The 15,782-nt window shown below is 50.2% G+C and overlaps 2 protein-coding genes across 2 annotated transcripts in view; one reads left to right on the top strand and one right to left on the bottom strand.

Moving 5' to 3' along the window:
- Window positions 1-4,578, top strand: part of HID1 (HID1 domain containing) — a 38,079-nt gene extending 33,501 nt beyond the window's left edge. The window contains exons 15-19 of the mRNA XM_064151076.1: window positions 134-267; window positions 569-649; window positions 1,029-1,120; window positions 1,830-1,988; window positions 2,431-4,578. Coding sequence (XP_064007146.1) covers window positions 134-267; window positions 569-649; window positions 1,029-1,120; window positions 1,830-1,988; window positions 2,431-2,494 — 530 coding nt within the window. The 3' untranslated portion in view covers window positions 2,495-4,578. The remainder of the gene's footprint in view (window positions 1-133; window positions 268-568; window positions 650-1,028; window positions 1,121-1,829; window positions 1,989-2,430) is intronic.
- Window positions 4,579-7,362: 2,784 nt separating this feature from the next.
- Window positions 7,363-14,478, bottom strand: OTOP3 (otopetrin 3). The gene is made up of 6 exons (XM_064151769.1): window positions 14,088-14,478; window positions 12,488-12,624; window positions 11,387-11,445; window positions 10,634-10,752; window positions 8,893-9,809; window positions 7,363-7,611 (listed from the first exon to the last, which is right to left on the bottom strand). The coding sequence occupies exons 1-6, from the start codon at window positions 14,476-14,478 to the stop codon at window positions 7,441-7,443; spliced, it is 1,794 nt and encodes a 597-aa protein (XP_064007839.1). The 3' UTR covers window positions 7,363-7,440.
- Window positions 14,479-15,782: the final 1,304 nt, after the last annotated feature.

Raw genomic sequence — 15,782 nt, forward strand, 5'->3', positions numbered from 1 at the left:
AAGGAGAGTGTTTCAGATGTCAGCAGCTGCACAGGGTGTTTGTGCCTGGGAGGGCAAAGCAGAACCCCTGCTTTTAAGAATGCTTAATTCACTTGTGTTTCTTGTTTCTGAGCTTTGTCTGGTTTGAACACAGGAATTGACAAGCTCACAGAGAAGTCACAGGTGTCAGAGGATGGGACCATGCGTTCTCTGGAGCCTGAGTCTTCAGAGCCTTCTCCAGAGGGGAACCCACCCTCAGCTGGGAGTGATGGGGAGCCTTGGAGTGGGGTAAGTCCAGACACTGGTGTGTAGGGAGGGATTGGAATATGACATGACCTAGAACAGAGGACTGGAAGGACAAAAAATATTGCCACTCACTGAGTCAAAGCAAATGGTTTTGGTGAATGGAGGTCTGGTGGCTTTGTTCTGTCCTAGGGACAGGCTGGTCTGTCTTACCCAGTGGTGTTCTGAAAGAGCTGGGGGGGGGAAACCAGCAGAAAATGGGTTGTTTTTCTTGCTCCTAAGTGTGGTTTGCTTTTGTTTGTTTGGCTGTGTGTTTCGTGTTTTAAAAGGTAATGTTTATTGACAGGAGGGATCACAGCCCCGACGGGATCGAAGGCGTCTCTCCAGCACATCCTCCGTTGGGCAGTGGACCCCAACTCCTGACTGGGTAAGGGAATCTAGGCAGAGGAAATAAATAACAAGGAGCAGAACTGTGGCAGAAGTTGCACACAACACACAGCCCCCCCCCTTCCCCTGCCAGCAGACACTCTCCATGACAATCATTTCCTCACAAGGAAAGTCTTTGACATGCGTTCAGATGTCCAGAAGTTTACTGTCTCCTTGATTTACCTGTTTCAAACCAGGGTACCACTACTTTCATTGGGTGGCTCATCATTCTGGTGCTTCAGGATGGATTGCATTGCTGTTGTGTACTCAGTTCATCCACCACCTCCATGAGTTTTGCAAACCTCATTTTTTTTGGAGATAACTGTAGAGAAGCTGCTTCTGCAGAGCACTAATTTCCCTGTGGGCTTTCCTACTTCTAGGTGATGTCTTGGAAGTCAAAGCTTCCCCTGCAGACAATCATGAGGCTCTTACAGGTGCTGGTCCCACAGGTAGAGAAGATCTGCATTGACAAGTAAGAACATTTTTTGAGAGAATGGGCTGTGCAGTGTGTGAGGAGCTCTGTGAGGCTGGCAGACTTTTGAATATGAAGGGTCTCTAGGAGACACTTTGTAAAGTGTGGCTGAAAGCATCATGGTCTCAGCAGAGAAGGTGTTATTTTGCTTGTGAGGCTTCTTGTTTGTTTGATGCCTTCTCAGCTCTTTCTTACAGTGGAGAGAGCATGTGTTCTTGCTGGCCATCACTGCTGTCTGTTTAGACAGCCTGAGGGAGCTGGGATTGTTCAGCCTAGAGAAGAGAATGCTCTGGGGGGACCTTAGAGATGCCTTCCGGTACCTGAAGTGATCCTACAGGAAGGCTGCAGAGGGACTTTTCCTAAGAGTGTCTAGAGACAGGACAAGGGGGAATGGTTTGAAGGTGAGGGAAAGGTTAGACTGGATCTGAGGAAGACATTCTTCAGTACAAGGGTGGTGAGACTGTGCAATAGGTTGCCCAGGGAGGTTGTGGATACCTCCTCTCTGTGGGTGTTCAAAACCAGGTTGGGTGAGGCCTTGAGCAACTGGGTGTAGTTGAGAGGTGTCCCTGTCCGTGGTGGGGAGGTGGCAGTAGATGATCGCTGAGGTCACTTCCAACCTAAGCCATTCTGTGATACTTTGTGCTGCAGCAGTTTTGGGGGTTCTCTGTGGGACGTGCTAAGGCTCTTCCTGATCTCTTTCTTTTTGCAGAGGTCTCACTGATGAATCAGAGATCCTCAAGTTCTTGCAGCATGGCACACTGGTGGGGCTGCTCCCCGTGCCTCACCCCATCCTCATCCGCAAGTACCAGGCTAACTCGGGCACTGCCATGTGGTTCCGGACCTACATGTGGGGAGTTATTTATTTGAGGTAAACCAGCTAGGTGCAGGCTAGCTTGGTCTTCTTAGGGCCTGTAGGGAGAATTGCTTGCACTTGACTGGCTCTAGGTTGTCTCATAGTTACAGGGTAGAAAGGTGGTGCTTGCCTTGGCAGAGACCAGGCTGTATCAGCTGCTCCAAAGCTTTTGTTTGACAGATGATGTGGTGGGAGTTGTTCCAGCAGTACTGCTTGTTTGGGAACTCGATAGAAAAGCTGCCTAGAGGGGATGGTGCAGAGGTTTCATGCAAAGCTCTGGCTTTGTGGAATGTTGATGATGCTGTCATCCCTTTCAGGTGCATTGTCTTTCAACCAGGAATTTCCTCATTTGCAAAGCTGAAAGCATTCTGCGTAGCCAGATCCTGTAATCTTGTCTGCAATTTGAATTCCAGGTAACTGGTCACAGAGTAAAGTGACTCCTGTCTTTCTCCCACAGAAATGTGGATCCCCCTATCTGGTATGACACAGATGTGAAGCTATTTGAAATTCAACGGGTCTAAGAGAGCACTTACCTCCACTGAGAGAAATACACTGGATCTAAGGACTGCTGTGTGCTGCTTCATCACAGCTATTCCTGCATTTCACATCCAGCTGAGAGACCAAAAGGACAATCACTTCATTTACCTCCCTGCCATTTAAAGCTTTAATTGGGACCTGCTTGGACATCCCTCTCCCTAGCTCACTTCTATTCCCTCACCCTTCACCTTGAACCTTGAGTGAAAGATGTCTAAGGGGTTGTCCATCGTTGTGGTTGCACTAGAAATCAGACTCTTCTTAGCTCTTCTGTAACCCTTTTGCTCCTGGATGTGGTTTGGAAACCAACCTGACCCTATGCTTGCCCTGGTCAGAGTCAGCATGTAACTGGAAGAGAAGAGCTGTACAAGGTGCAAGGGAGAAGCTGCTATTCCTGCAGGAGCTGGGCTTTGGAAACTGCACTTACTCTCATGTGGCTCTATGAAGTTTCCAGGGCATCCCTTCTGGCTGCAGGTATCTCCCTGGTGTCTCAGTTGCATAGTGGTAGGGTGGTAGGGAAACCTTTCCCATCCAAATGAAAGGAGAAGTTGCTGAAGGGAAACTTTGTGTCTCACTTCTGTCTGAGTCTCTCTACTCCTTTCCTGAAAAGCTGCTTAAGAAGTTTTGTTGTAGCCAGTGCTTTGGTATGTGGCAAGAGAAGTTTTCCTCAGCTGCCAGGCCCAGCAGCCTGCCCTTCCTGTTGGGCTGGTGCAGTGGAGTGTTTGTCACTTTAGAAAGCCCTGCTTAAATCATGTTGGGCACACAGGGAGGAAGGGACTGGCTCAGCAAGAGCAAGGAGAAGAGACATGACTGTTAAACTCCTTTAGTCTTCTCCTTGGCTGAAAGGACAGTGTCACTTGAGTCTGAAAGGAGCCATATCCTTCTGTCTTTGGCAGGCTGATGTAATGCAAGGAGCAGAAGGGTCCTTTGCACACTACTGTCTAAGGCAGGGGATTGAGGGAGGTGCTCAGGGAAGTTGCAGGAGGAATCTGGGAGTTGTAGGAGGAAAAGCATCTCCATGTCAGTGGGGAGTGGAGAGTGCTGAGGCAAAGTGCAGTTCTTCAGGGCATTTTGCTAGTGACCAAGTTATCAGATCTTGAATGTATTTGGTTCCAAGCATGTGAAGTTTGCAAAGCCAGAATAACTGGTGGAAAACTTGCTGCTGCTGGCTTGGCTCAGCAGCATGAGGCTGCGTGATGGTAGGTGGAGGCATCCTGGGGGTTGAATCCAATTTGGTGTCCTGCTGGGAGGTGCTGTTGCCATAAACCTCTGTGGTCTTTAGACAATGAAATATGAGGAAGGGTCCTGTCAGGAACTGAAACCTTTCCCTCTCCACCAAAACTTAGCCCTTTGGGATCTTGGGAGGATCACTGTTTGCCACAGCTTGGAACTAGTGAGATCAGAAAACAGATGAAGGGAGGGGACAGGTATGGCACACATTCATGCATCTTGTAACCCTTGGCTAAGTTTGAAGCTTGGGTGATGGCAGCATGACCATTCTGTCCTAGAGCCTCTAGGGTACTGCTGGCTCCTGCTGGCTGGTAGTCAGGTGGTTTTCTCCTCTGGACATTGAAACTGGACCAAAGTCCCAGGCCAGTAGAAAACTGACATAAAGCCTGCCTGGATTTCTGAAGGATAAGAAATATGTGAATTAGAGAGAAGTTATTCCCCCACCCATCTCCAACCCACTTTGCCTTTTAGCACTGCTCCTGTCCTGACCTCATCTCCATTCTGATGTGAACAGGGTGAGGTCTCTGTTTCACTTGGAACCTCTTTCATGTACAAGAATGTGATTTGGTGGGGCCAGCCTCTGGTTGCCTGGCACGTGCACGTCATGGCTGGAGTGGGGCATCCTCTGTCCCATGTGCTTGCCTCTTCCCTCCCATGGATCTGCTGGTTCTCATGATCTCTTCCATCCTCTCTTTTCTGCTTTGTTTCTTTGTGAGTTTCTCTGGAAATATTTTTGTTTGTTTCTTGGTGTTTGGAGTCTGATCCTTGTTCTGTGGAAATCAACTTGCACTGTAAACTATTTGCTTACTTACAGAGAGAAAGATAAAGATTATCTGAAACATGCTGTTGGTTGCTTATTTGTTTCCCTGAGAAAGGTTTTCTAATCTTGTTTGTCTTATGCTGGGGTGATTTGTGCACCAGGAGACCAGGTGCTGGCTTCCTCTACAAAGGGAGCCTGGATTATGTGGCTTTGGCTGTTTCTGCATTTGCAGCATGAGACACCATCAAATGTAACTGCCTCCGAGGGTACAGAGAAGGAACTAGATCAAACAGGGTCAAGTGTCTGTGGAGGGACTGGAGAAACAGGTCTTAGAAGGAGTGGCTGAGGGACCTGCAGTTGTTTAGTCTGGAGGAAAGGAGGCAGAGGGGGGAGACTCTACACCACAAGAGATATAGGTTGGCTGTTAGAAGAAACTTCTTCATTGGGAAGGTTCTTGAACACTGGAACAGTCTCCACAGGGAAGTGGCTTCTGCACACCCTGGAGGTGTGTAGAAGATGCAGAGATGGGCTGAGGGACAGTTTAGCACCAGGCTTAGTAGAGTTAGAAAATGGTTGGACTTGGTGATCTTGAAGATCTTTTCCAACGAAAAGGATTCTCTGATTCTAAGTGTCCTGACTTTGTGAACTGTGTTTTAAAAACTTTATGCAGTTGACCCAGAAATTGAGACATGATGACAAAAGATGGGGGAGCAGATGATGAAGGAGCAGGTGGGCCACTGACCCTCATGGCTGTGTTGGATGCAGGAGTCATGCTCACTTCTCACTAAGCTTTCAGATTCCTGTGCCTCAGCCTTGCTGTCAGTCTTCAGTTTTAACCCCATGCAAACTGGCTGCATGGTTTTACCCCTCCTGGAGGCAGACACAAGACAGAACCCTCCTAAGAGAAAGGGCTGAAAGCTTGGCTCATACATTTCTCTTTGGCCTGGAAGAACACTTTTACTGTGGCCTGATGTGGGATTTCTTTCCTCTGTCTGCAGTGTTAGAACTGGCTGTGCTAGGGAAGGGCCTGGAGGATGCTTACCTGATCTATAGTGCCTGTGGGTAAGAAGTGGAGCTGATGGGTTTCACTCCTGTTCATGCTAATCAAATACTCATATATTCCATCTGTTCAGCAAGAAATCTCCAGCTGACCTCTCCTTCAGCCTATCCTTGCACGTAGTACCTACAGGACTTAGTCTTTATAGCTCCAAAGTCACCTGCTCACTAGAGTCTCAGTATCTGACACTGCAGATGAACTCCATCACCTGGATTTGTCCATCATTGCTTCTCTGCAGCTTGTCCATGGCTAGGAAAAAGGTTTGAGGTGTTCATTACCTGAAAGGGCCAGACCTTGGCATGCCCAAAATGTGACATGAGAATAATAACTTTATTGGAGCCTAATTTATCCAGATGTTATTTCCCATATTGTAGGTCTGCTGGGCAAATTTCATGCTCCTGGAGTGGTTCTCAGTCACTGAATCCTGAGGGGAGTGGGGGGGTGTGGTCAGGAATTTCTAACTGTCAGCACTGCTACTGTTGTGGGAGAGTTTGCTTTTCTAGGAGATCACAAAGCACTCCATAAACTACAGGCTCTGATCCTAAGGCCTGGGATTGATTTACAGAGGAATGGAAGCAATAACCCTGATGCCTTTTGCACAGTTCTACTTTGGCCTTGGTTGAGTCATAGAGGATTTTGCTTGTAAAACAAGGCCTGCCCTTACATCTCACATAAGCTCTGCTTGCAAGAGCTGTGTCAGTGTGTGCTAACTCTGAGTGAGTGCAGAGCAGAGTCAGAGACCTCACAAGATACATGTGAAAACTCAATCTCTCTTTATTTCCATTAAATCTTTGTTCTCCCCTGGGCTTTCAAATCCAGCACCTGTGAAGCAAGTGCTAAGGGTCTTTGCTCAGGCACTGCCTGATGCAGCTGTGTTCTTTCCCACACCTCCTGAAATGTTTGTGGACGTGCAAAGCTGAGGAGCAGGGTGCTGAGGCAGAGAGGGATTCACAGTAGGTTTGACACTAGCTCTTCCTTGAGCTGGCTCTGTGGGCAAGAGTGGGACCTTTGCTGGAACATGCGTGAGGAGCATTAAGTAGAGCTCAGCTTCTCTTGTGCGTCTCTCTTGCCTGAGGCTCTGAGTGCTGTGAGGAGCAATGGTGTTCGTGCCCAGTAAGGCAAGGTACTGCTAGAGCTTCTGGCTTTGATGACAGGAAAAGATGCACTGAGCCGGGACAGGGCTGAAGGCCTGTCCTGCTCCTCAGTACTAGCACTGGAAGAGCTTGGCACTCAAAAAGATTGGGTCCTGTGAGACTCGCACAAGTTGAGGTACCAGCTATCAGGACCAGGAGCAAGCAGCACCAGTCCCTCCTCTGACCACTGAAGCAGCTACCAGCACCTCTTTGAAAGCCACACCCCAAAAGTGCACGTTTGGTTCGTTTCTGAACGACTGTGGCTGTGTGTGCTTCTGGCATGGCTGGTGCTGCCCGGGCTCTTCTGTGCTGCAGGGTGGTGGGTTGGTGGGCAGTGGTGGGGCTGGAGGTCCTTGAGAGAGGGTTTTGAAGTTCTGTGGGGGGTAGGTCAGTCTTTGTTGCTTTTGTTGAAGGCTGCTCTTGCGCTCTTTTGGCTGGAAGATTTCAAGAGGAGCCGATGATGTCCTGCTTGCTACCATGCAGCATCCCCTGGCAGCCTACCAACATGCATGGTGCCACAGAGCATCAAGACAGGTCATGTTATGGGCTTTGAGTCTATTCTCTATGGAGTTAAAAAATGCTAGTATAAACCACCCTCCTGTTCTGCTGAAACTCATGCAGGTGTTGTCCAAGGAGGGGTGAAAGCAGAAGCTGGAGGATAAAAGCTTCCACCTGCATATCCATTGCTTCCTGCATCTTTGTTCAGCTCTGTTGTTTCACCCCAGCCTCTGGAGCGTGGAGACGTGGCGTGGTTCAGGCTGTGACGTAGATCTCCAGGAGCCCCCCGACAGAGTGCATCCGGTAGAAGACACCCAGTGGGAGCCCGAAGTTCACGATCACAAACCAGGTGGAGTAGCCGTAAAATGACTTTTCCAGTCCGTTCTCAAAGGCAGGGTGAGCCCCGAATGTGGGCATGACCCACAGCTAGAGATGGGTGGGGGGAAAAAGAGAAGTCAGAGGAGGACAAACTGCCTGATAGCTCCACTCTAACCTTAGCACTGGCCCAGGGGCTGTAGGAGTATTTCAGGAGTGTCAGAGGAGTCTCCCTGCCAGCAAAGAGAGGGAAAATGCTTATGCTGCTGACTCCTTGCTGTAAGGCAAATCCTGCTGAATTCCTGGAAGCCTAAAGATGGCTTCCTTCTGTCCCAGCCAGCTTCAGCTTTCTGCTTTCTACAGAATTTCACTGCTTCGTTTGCCAGTCTGTTTTCACAGGCCTGCAGCGAAGATCTGTGTTGATTCAAGTTCCCTGAGCACAGTGTACTTTGTTGGGCGAGTTTCAACCCCAGAGACTTCATGTTTACAAAGGTTTGCTGCTGCTGCCTCATGTTTCTCCACTTATCTCGTGGAACACCCTTAAAGCGTCTGATAACCTTTTCAGAGGCTAAAAGTTTGGCACATAAGGATTTGTTCATAGAATCACATAATGGTTGAGGTTAGATGGGGCCTCAAAGACCATCTAGTTCCAAACTCCCCTACTGTGGGACACTTTCCACTAGCCCAAGACATGTACAACCTGGCCTTGAATATCTCCAGGGAGGGGCATGCACAACCTCCCTGGGCAACCTGTGCCAGTGTCTCACCACCCTCACTCTAAAGAATTTATTTCTAATCTCCAGTCTAAATTTGACCTCCTTAAGCTTCAATGCATTCCTTCTTGTCCAATCACTACAAGCCCTCATAAAAAGTCCCTTCCCAGCTTTCTTGTAGCCCCTTTCTGTACTGGAAGGCTGCTCTAAGGTCTCCCTGAAATATTCTCTTCTCCAGGCTGAACAGCCTCAACTCATAGCCTGTCCCTGTAGGGGAGGTGCTCCAGCCCTCTGATCATCTCTGTAATATGATTATCATCATATTAGTTGTCTTCTTCCTGCATTCAGGAAACAGCCACCCTTGACTCTTGGCTTGAAAGAGACCTTACCATAATGAGAGTGGGCTTGGCAGCAAAAATGGTCTTGCCTTGCTTCACCAGGAGAGTGAAACTTGCTGGGCAAAGGTTTCTTGTGTGGAAAAGCAGCCCAAGAGAAGGACAGAGAGCATGTCTGCATCACAGATCAGCGTGACAAGGCTCACCTAATCTAGTGGAAGGTGTCCCTGGTCACTGCAGCAGGGTTAGATTAGATGACCTTTGGAGGTCCCTTCCAACCCAAACCATTCTAGGATCATCATGGCTCAGCCAAGCTACAATGTAGAAGGCAGAGCAATACTTACTATGATGTTGCACAAAACCAAGAAGAAGGAGATCTCCTTTAATGCTCTTCTCTTCCAGGTCAGGTTTGAGTAGGTGTGGATATAGGACAGAGAAACTTTCCGGATCTCTTGTCCCAGCTCCATCATGCTCACTCGTCTCTGGTCATAGCCTTCATGAATCTGCTCCTCTTTCATTTCTTCCTCTTTGCTGGAAGATGTCTGTGTGTCCTCCTGCTTGCTGCTTGCCATGGTTTCCTCTTCACTAGGTAGCTCTGAAGCGTGCTGCCCTGTGTGTTTGGCCTCAGCTGCAGCCACAACGTGCTGCCGGTGAAGCCCATCGATGATGAAGACGTTTTGGGTGATGTTCTGAAAGATGAGGAGAACAGAATAGGACAGGATGAGGCTGTTCAGCAGGTCCATAGGGTTAGTGGCCACAAGGGCCACAATGGAGAAGTAGCACATGCCAATCTGGCCAAGGGCTGCCCCCATCAGCAGGATCACGTCCAGGCTGCGGGTTGGGTTCTTCAGCGTGTCCAGCTCCCTTTTCTCCAGGGCGTGGATGATTGTGCCAATCACTGCACCCACGCTCATCAGGGGCAGCAGCACGATGTAGTAGGAGTAATACATCACGAAGACCTGGAGATCGGGGATCGAGCCCGTGGCCTGGATCTGGTACAGCATGAAGACACAGATCCCAATGATCACAGTAATGGTGCCCAGCAACGGCCCAAAGACCACCCCTTGGAGCTTGAACTTGGGCTTGGCTGGAGAGATGTGGTGGTGGCTGATGCGTCTGCCCACGTTCTTCCACATGACATACAGCACAGAGCAGCAGACCAGGCAGTACTCGGTGTTGAAGGGGTAGAGCAGGATGTAGCCCTTCTGGAAGACTTTGCAGATGGTTGTGTTTGGGCATGTGCACGAGGTAGTCTCGTTGCCTGGAGCATGAGAAGGGGAAGGCAACAATTAAGAGGGAGATGGCCTGGATTTCACGGCTGTCTTTGGGAGTTTCTTGTGTGCAGGCACAACATCTGTCTCTGTGTACCTCAGAAACAGGGATCATAGGGAAGTTAAGTGCTTGCCACTCGTTCCTCAAGCTGCCAGGGTTCAGAATAACAGAGTTTGGCCAGTGTCTTGTCTTACAGTTGCAGTGCTCCTCCTGGCCAACACTATAGGGACTGGATCAGAGAGACACTTTGCTTCACAGTGAAGCCTGCTCTTTCTCTACCCTGGGAATATTGGTTTCCCTTTTTATTCCCTGTGTCCTCAGAAAGAAAGGCACAACAAATCACAGGACCATAGAGGGGTTTAGGTTGGAAGGAATCTTAAAGCTCATCTAGTTCCAACTGTCCCCCCCTCCATGGGCAGGGACACCATCCACTGGAACAGCCTGCTCAAGGACCTGTCCAGCCTGGCCTTGAATACCTCCAGGGAGGGGACATCCATGACCTCTCTGGGCAAATGTGAGAGTCTCTTTCATCCTGGCCATCTTTTGCTTGCAAATGACAGGTAAATATGAGCAGAAGTGCTCATTTATCATGAGCTTTTCTTTCCCTCAGTTCCAGGGTTGCACAGCAAATCCCCCCACGGATGGAGCTGTCCTTTCCTTGCAGCCCATCTCTTCAAGACAGCTCCCAATAGCAGGGAAGCTGCAGCATTTGGGTGAACCGATTCTTTGTACCTGAAGAGCTAAGAGCTGTTATGTCCCTAGAAGCCAGCTATGCCAGCTCACACGAGCAGAGAGGTGAGAAGGGAGCCTTACCTGCAAATCGCTGCTCCACCTCCCGCAGCTGGGACTCAATCTCCATGTGAATGGTGTCGTTGGTCACTGCTAGGAGCCAGAGGAGGAGGTTGGTGGCTATGGTCAGCATCAGCCCACACCTGGGAGGAGAGAAAGGCACTTCTTCAGGATAGGATCTGTGAAGATCGTTCCCGACCTGTGTGTCCACCTGTCATGCCATGCTGCCTTTTGCTTCTTGCTTACCCATGCAAACACTGGAGCCCCTTCTGTGTGTGCACACCCCACTGTGCCTGAGGACTTTCCCATTTGTGCCTGTTCTGTGACTTTTCACGCCCAAACATGCCTGAGCATGTTCCCATGTGAGCATTTGCAAAGGAGCAGGGCAGACAATGCAAAGCTTGCTGGTGAAGTTGTCATGGATGGAGGAAGGGAAGGCTGAGGCAGCTTCCAGTGATGGCAATGGGGAGGCCACCCCACCTCATCCTCCAGTCGGTGGACTGGTCCCAGAGCCATGCAGCAGGAAGGTATTTGGGGGCAGGAGAAAGCAGCAAGCAGCTGTTCAAGGCATGAATGAAAAGGGAAGGGAGCTGGTGAGCCCAGGACAGCGGGAGGAGGATTGGCCTGGTGAACTCAGTTGGGTTCTTGTGAGGTGCAGAAGGTAGAGTGTGTGTGAGATCAGCTGAGGACAGTTCTAGCAGGAGTAATGGAAATCACAGCAGAGGAAAGGAAGAGTTCAGGGGAGCAGAAGGCAGGGCTTTCCTCCCCTTTCTGTACCTGGTTAAGTTGTGCTGGACTTGAATGCAGTCCTTACAGTGATGCAACAGGAAAAAAGCCTGCAAATGGATACCAAGAATGATGTGAGCAGGGTGCAGCTGTCAGCTGGCCATGCACATGGTGAAGGGACAGGCAGGCAAGCAGACACATGTCCCAGCAGGAGCAAACCTGCCTGGAAGCAAGTGGTGCAGGGCATGTGTGAGCCTGCAGCTCAGTGCTGAGGCATGTGCTGGCATCCCTGGGTGACTGCAGCACCTGTGTCCCTGCTCCAAACGGGCATGGAGAGGGACTTTTTACAGGGACCTGTGGTGACAGGACAAGGGGCAATGGTCTGAAACTAGAGCAGGGAAGATTTAGATTGGACATTAGGAAGAAACACTTGACTGTGAGGGTGGTAAGACACTGGAACATGGTGCCCAGGGAAATTGTGGATACTTCATTCCTGAAAGTGTTTGAGGCCAGGCTGGGTGAGGCTTTGAGCTATCTGGTCTGGTGGGAGGTGTCTCTGGCCATGGCAGGGGTTTGGAACTAGATGATCTTTAAGGTCTCTTCCAACTCAGACCGTTCTGTGGTCTGGGAGTTCTGCTTTCCCCTGGTTGTTTATCCAGGGGAATTTGTTGCTGAGATGGGAGCTAGTTTGCTTTTCAGATATGGCTTTGGGTGCAGAAAGAAGGGGGCTGGTATCTGGGAAATGAGCTGCCAAACAGTTATTTTTGGTGAGAGAATTGTGCCTGAGAAGGTTTCTTGTGGGGATGCATTAGCAAGTATAGAGGCTGGGCCTCTGTGTTGAATTGCTCCACAGACATCTCTGGCAAAATCCAAAGTTTGCTCTCCTCTCTCTACTTTGATGCTTCAAGACACACTCCTGTGGATCCTACAGCAGGTCAGATAATGCTGAAGTGATTCCTGTCTGAATTTTACTGCTTTGTCTCTGACTCTGGCTCCTGAGGAGCATGGGTGGCACTTGAAATGGAGTGTGATGCTTCCATACCTTTAGTGCTTGTGAGAACCTTTCATTTTCCCAAGTCTCCTCACTTTCCCCCTCCCCTTTGGGCACCCAGGAAGAGGACAGAATAAGCAAGCTTCCAGAGGGATCAGTACCTGGGTGCAAGTAAAGAGGATTCCAATGCTGGGGAACAAAATATCCACCTTGGACTTGCACTGGATGAGAATCGCGCTGTAGCCGATCTGGAAGGTGTTCAGGAGGACACTGCAACTGCCAAACAGCAGCACCGACCCTGGGCAAACAGCAAAAGCACCAGCCAGTGGTCAGAGACTTCTCTGCGGGGCACCTGAGGCCAGCTAGGGACTGGAGACCTCATCCCCCTTGGGTTTGGGTGGAGCTGGAGGCCTTTGTTATTGGAAGTCTCGTGATTTGGAGAGCAGGGAGCAAAGGGGAGCCTGAGTGCTGGACCTGGCTGTGTGCTTTGGCTGGCACAAGGTGTTGGCACACTTTGAGTTATTGTTTTGTGCTTGGCTACGAGGTGGGAATGGGGTTTGGGGCCTCTTCTGTCCAATCTGAAGTGATAGTGTGGAGAAAAGAAGGCTCCAGGGGGACCCTGGAGCAGCCCTTCAGTACCTGAAGGGGTCTACAAGAAAGCTGGGAAGGGAGTTTTTTACAAGGGCTTGTAGTAATAGGATGAGAGGGGATGGATTGTAGTTTGAGGAGGGGAAATATAGACTGGAGATGAGGAAGAAATTCTTTCTAGTGAGGATGGGGAGACACTGGCACAGGTTGCCCAGGGAGGTTGTGGATGCCCCCTCCCTGGAGATGTTCAAGGCCAGGTTGTACAGGTTCCTGAGCAAGCTGGGCTAGTGGCAGGTGTCCCTGCCCATGGTAAGGGGGTTGGAACTGAATGATCTCTAAGGTCCCTTACAATCCAACCCATTCTATGAATCTATGTCAGGGCTAAGCTAATGGCAAAGGATAGTCCCTGCCCTGGGGAGACAGCAGGTCTGTTGAGGCTTTTGACAACACCACACTGCAGGACACCCTTTGAGTGATTTTCTCTTTCTCCTCGGACACCTCTGCAGTTTTAGGCGCACAGACACCTTGCAGCTTTCTTCCCTTTAATTCTCTGTGCTTAGTTAACACTAATTAGAAGCTGCTGGGCAGACCAGAGGCAGGGCAGTGTGGAGAAATGCCACTTCACAAAGTGGGGCAACTACTGATAGCAAATCTCCCAGGAAAGCCTGGGTGTCGCTGGAATGTGACTCACTGGCCAGGAATCCTTCCCTGGGAACAGCACTGCTGCGATGTTAAACAAGGACAAGGGTGGCATGGGGCTGCTAACACCCTTTTGGGGGCCTGAAAGTGGTGGTTCTCCTCTCACTTTGGTGAGAGGTCATGCCTAAAGTGGTCATGCCTAAAACCTTTCCTATGTCTCTTCCAGCTCGCTCAGTTGCTGGGCTGCAGGTGGGAGATGGTTGTGTTTTGGGAAGGGGCCACAGAGCAAATTTAGACTGGAGGGTGAAGGGAAGGCAACCTCAAGACCTTTCTGGCTGCTCTGCTTCTTCTCTCAGGCATCTACTAAGCCCCTGCCTTCCCCCAGCCTTGTGCCACAAGCCTGAGTTTCCCAACACCTCAACTGCATCTCCTGCAGCTTCTACTTCTTTTGGTAGTAAAGGGAGAGTTTCCTTCTCTTCCAAGCACTAGGAAGAAGGTGAAAGGCAGGAGAAGGTGCCTAAAAGCAGGACTTACCCCTGATCCAGAGGGGCCCAGCGTGGGAATCGTGGTGCAGCACAGCGTGCGGCTGCCGACTGGTACCCAGCAGGTGGTAGATAATCCAGCACAGGCACAAGACCTTGAGGATGGAGAGCAGGATCCAGACCTCTGCCAAGGTGATGGCCATGTGGTTGAAAATCATGCTGCTGATGAAGGCACAGCCCAGAAACACCACATTCATGGCCAGCAGCCCCGAGACGAGCTGCCCAGCTTTCTGAGCCTGCCTATCCCTCTGCTGCACTGAGGAGCAGTGTCGGTACAGCCAGAACTTCTCATAGTGGATGGTGGAGGTGTCTGGTGGGGCTGCTGCTGACCTGCTCTTGCAGTGATGGCAGGACTTTTGCCTTGAGACTTTGTTGCCCAACATGGTTCCTCTGTCTGGGGGTCACCTGTTGTGTTGAAGAAAGGTGGGGGTTAAAGTAAGAAAGATGGTGGGGGACACCTGGAGGTGCTCAAGGCCAGGTTGGACAGGGACTTGAGCAGTCTGGGCTAATGTGAGGTGTCCCTGCCCATGGCAAGGGGATTGAAACTGGATGATCTTTAATTTCATTTCCAATCCAGACCATTCTATGACATGCTGAGATGAGGGGCTGTGTGCTGTGCTGTAAAAGCCACTTGTGTGGTCATCTCCTTTCCCTGCTTTGCAGCTTTTCCTTTCCTCTCCAAAAGCTGAATGAGGGAGGGAAGAGATGGGTCTTTTGCCCAGGTTAGGTATAAAGAATTTCCTAGTGGGCAGAAGCATTGCAGGGCTCTGGGAAAAAACCCTTCTGTCAAAAGCTGTCCAGAGACACCTGCATTAAAATGGACATTTAATATCTCTGCCCTGCCTCACCACTGCTTGGACATGTGGGGACCAGAGATGCCCTAACAGTTCCCATCCTCATCTTTCACTCCTTCTCTGCAACCAGCCCTGGATCCAGACTTCCTCCTTTCCCTTTGTTGCTATTAGGATTAGGTGGAAATGCAGAGTAGGCTCTGACTAGCTCTCAAATTCAGAGCTGCTTGATTTTGGTTGATGAGCCCAACCTGTGTTTTTAAGCTGTGAGAGCTGCACCAGGCTCACACAAATTGGAGCAGAGCTGGAGACAAGAAAAAGAAGGTCTGTAAGTGTTGATCTGAGCTGCTGGGCAAAGATTCAACCTGCCAGCCCAGGCGGGCTGAGACTGGGACAAGGTTAAACCCCAGGATCAACTCTTTTCCAGCTTGTAGCATAGAGGAAAAAGCACAGTATGTGCACAGCCAGAGCCTGGGAGCTTTTCTGTCCAGCTTTTGGAAGACTCTCAGTGGGAACACACTGCCTATGAAAGAAGTCTCCTTGCTCCTATGGGAGCAATCAACCTCTCTGTAGACTTGGCAGGTGGAAAGCTACTCTCACTCCAGACAGTGACTATGGCTGCAGGGGGGAGTGGCTGGAGTGAAAGGAGACCCTTGAGATGTGTTTGAGAGGGGAGAGAGTTGTGTGTAGGTGCCTTGAGGCTTTGGGGGAGAAGTTGTCTGAAAAGGGCTTGAAGTGCCAGCGCTTCCCTCTTCCTACGCGCGTGCACCGAGCTGCTCTGTCTCTTGCTCTCCTGGACTCGGGGTGCTCCTGTTAGTGGAGATTGAGCCTTACCCCACTTGGTTCCAAAACTCTCCTAACTTAGTAGAGCAGGACCAAATGCCTTCCCCTCTCTT

Source organism: Pogoniulus pusillus, chromosome 11, assembly GCF_015220805.1.
Source record: "Pogoniulus pusillus isolate bPogPus1 chromosome 11, bPogPus1.pri, whole genome shotgun sequence".
Taxonomy (NCBI): Eukaryota; Metazoa; Chordata; class Aves; order Piciformes; family Lybiidae; genus Pogoniulus; species Pogoniulus pusillus.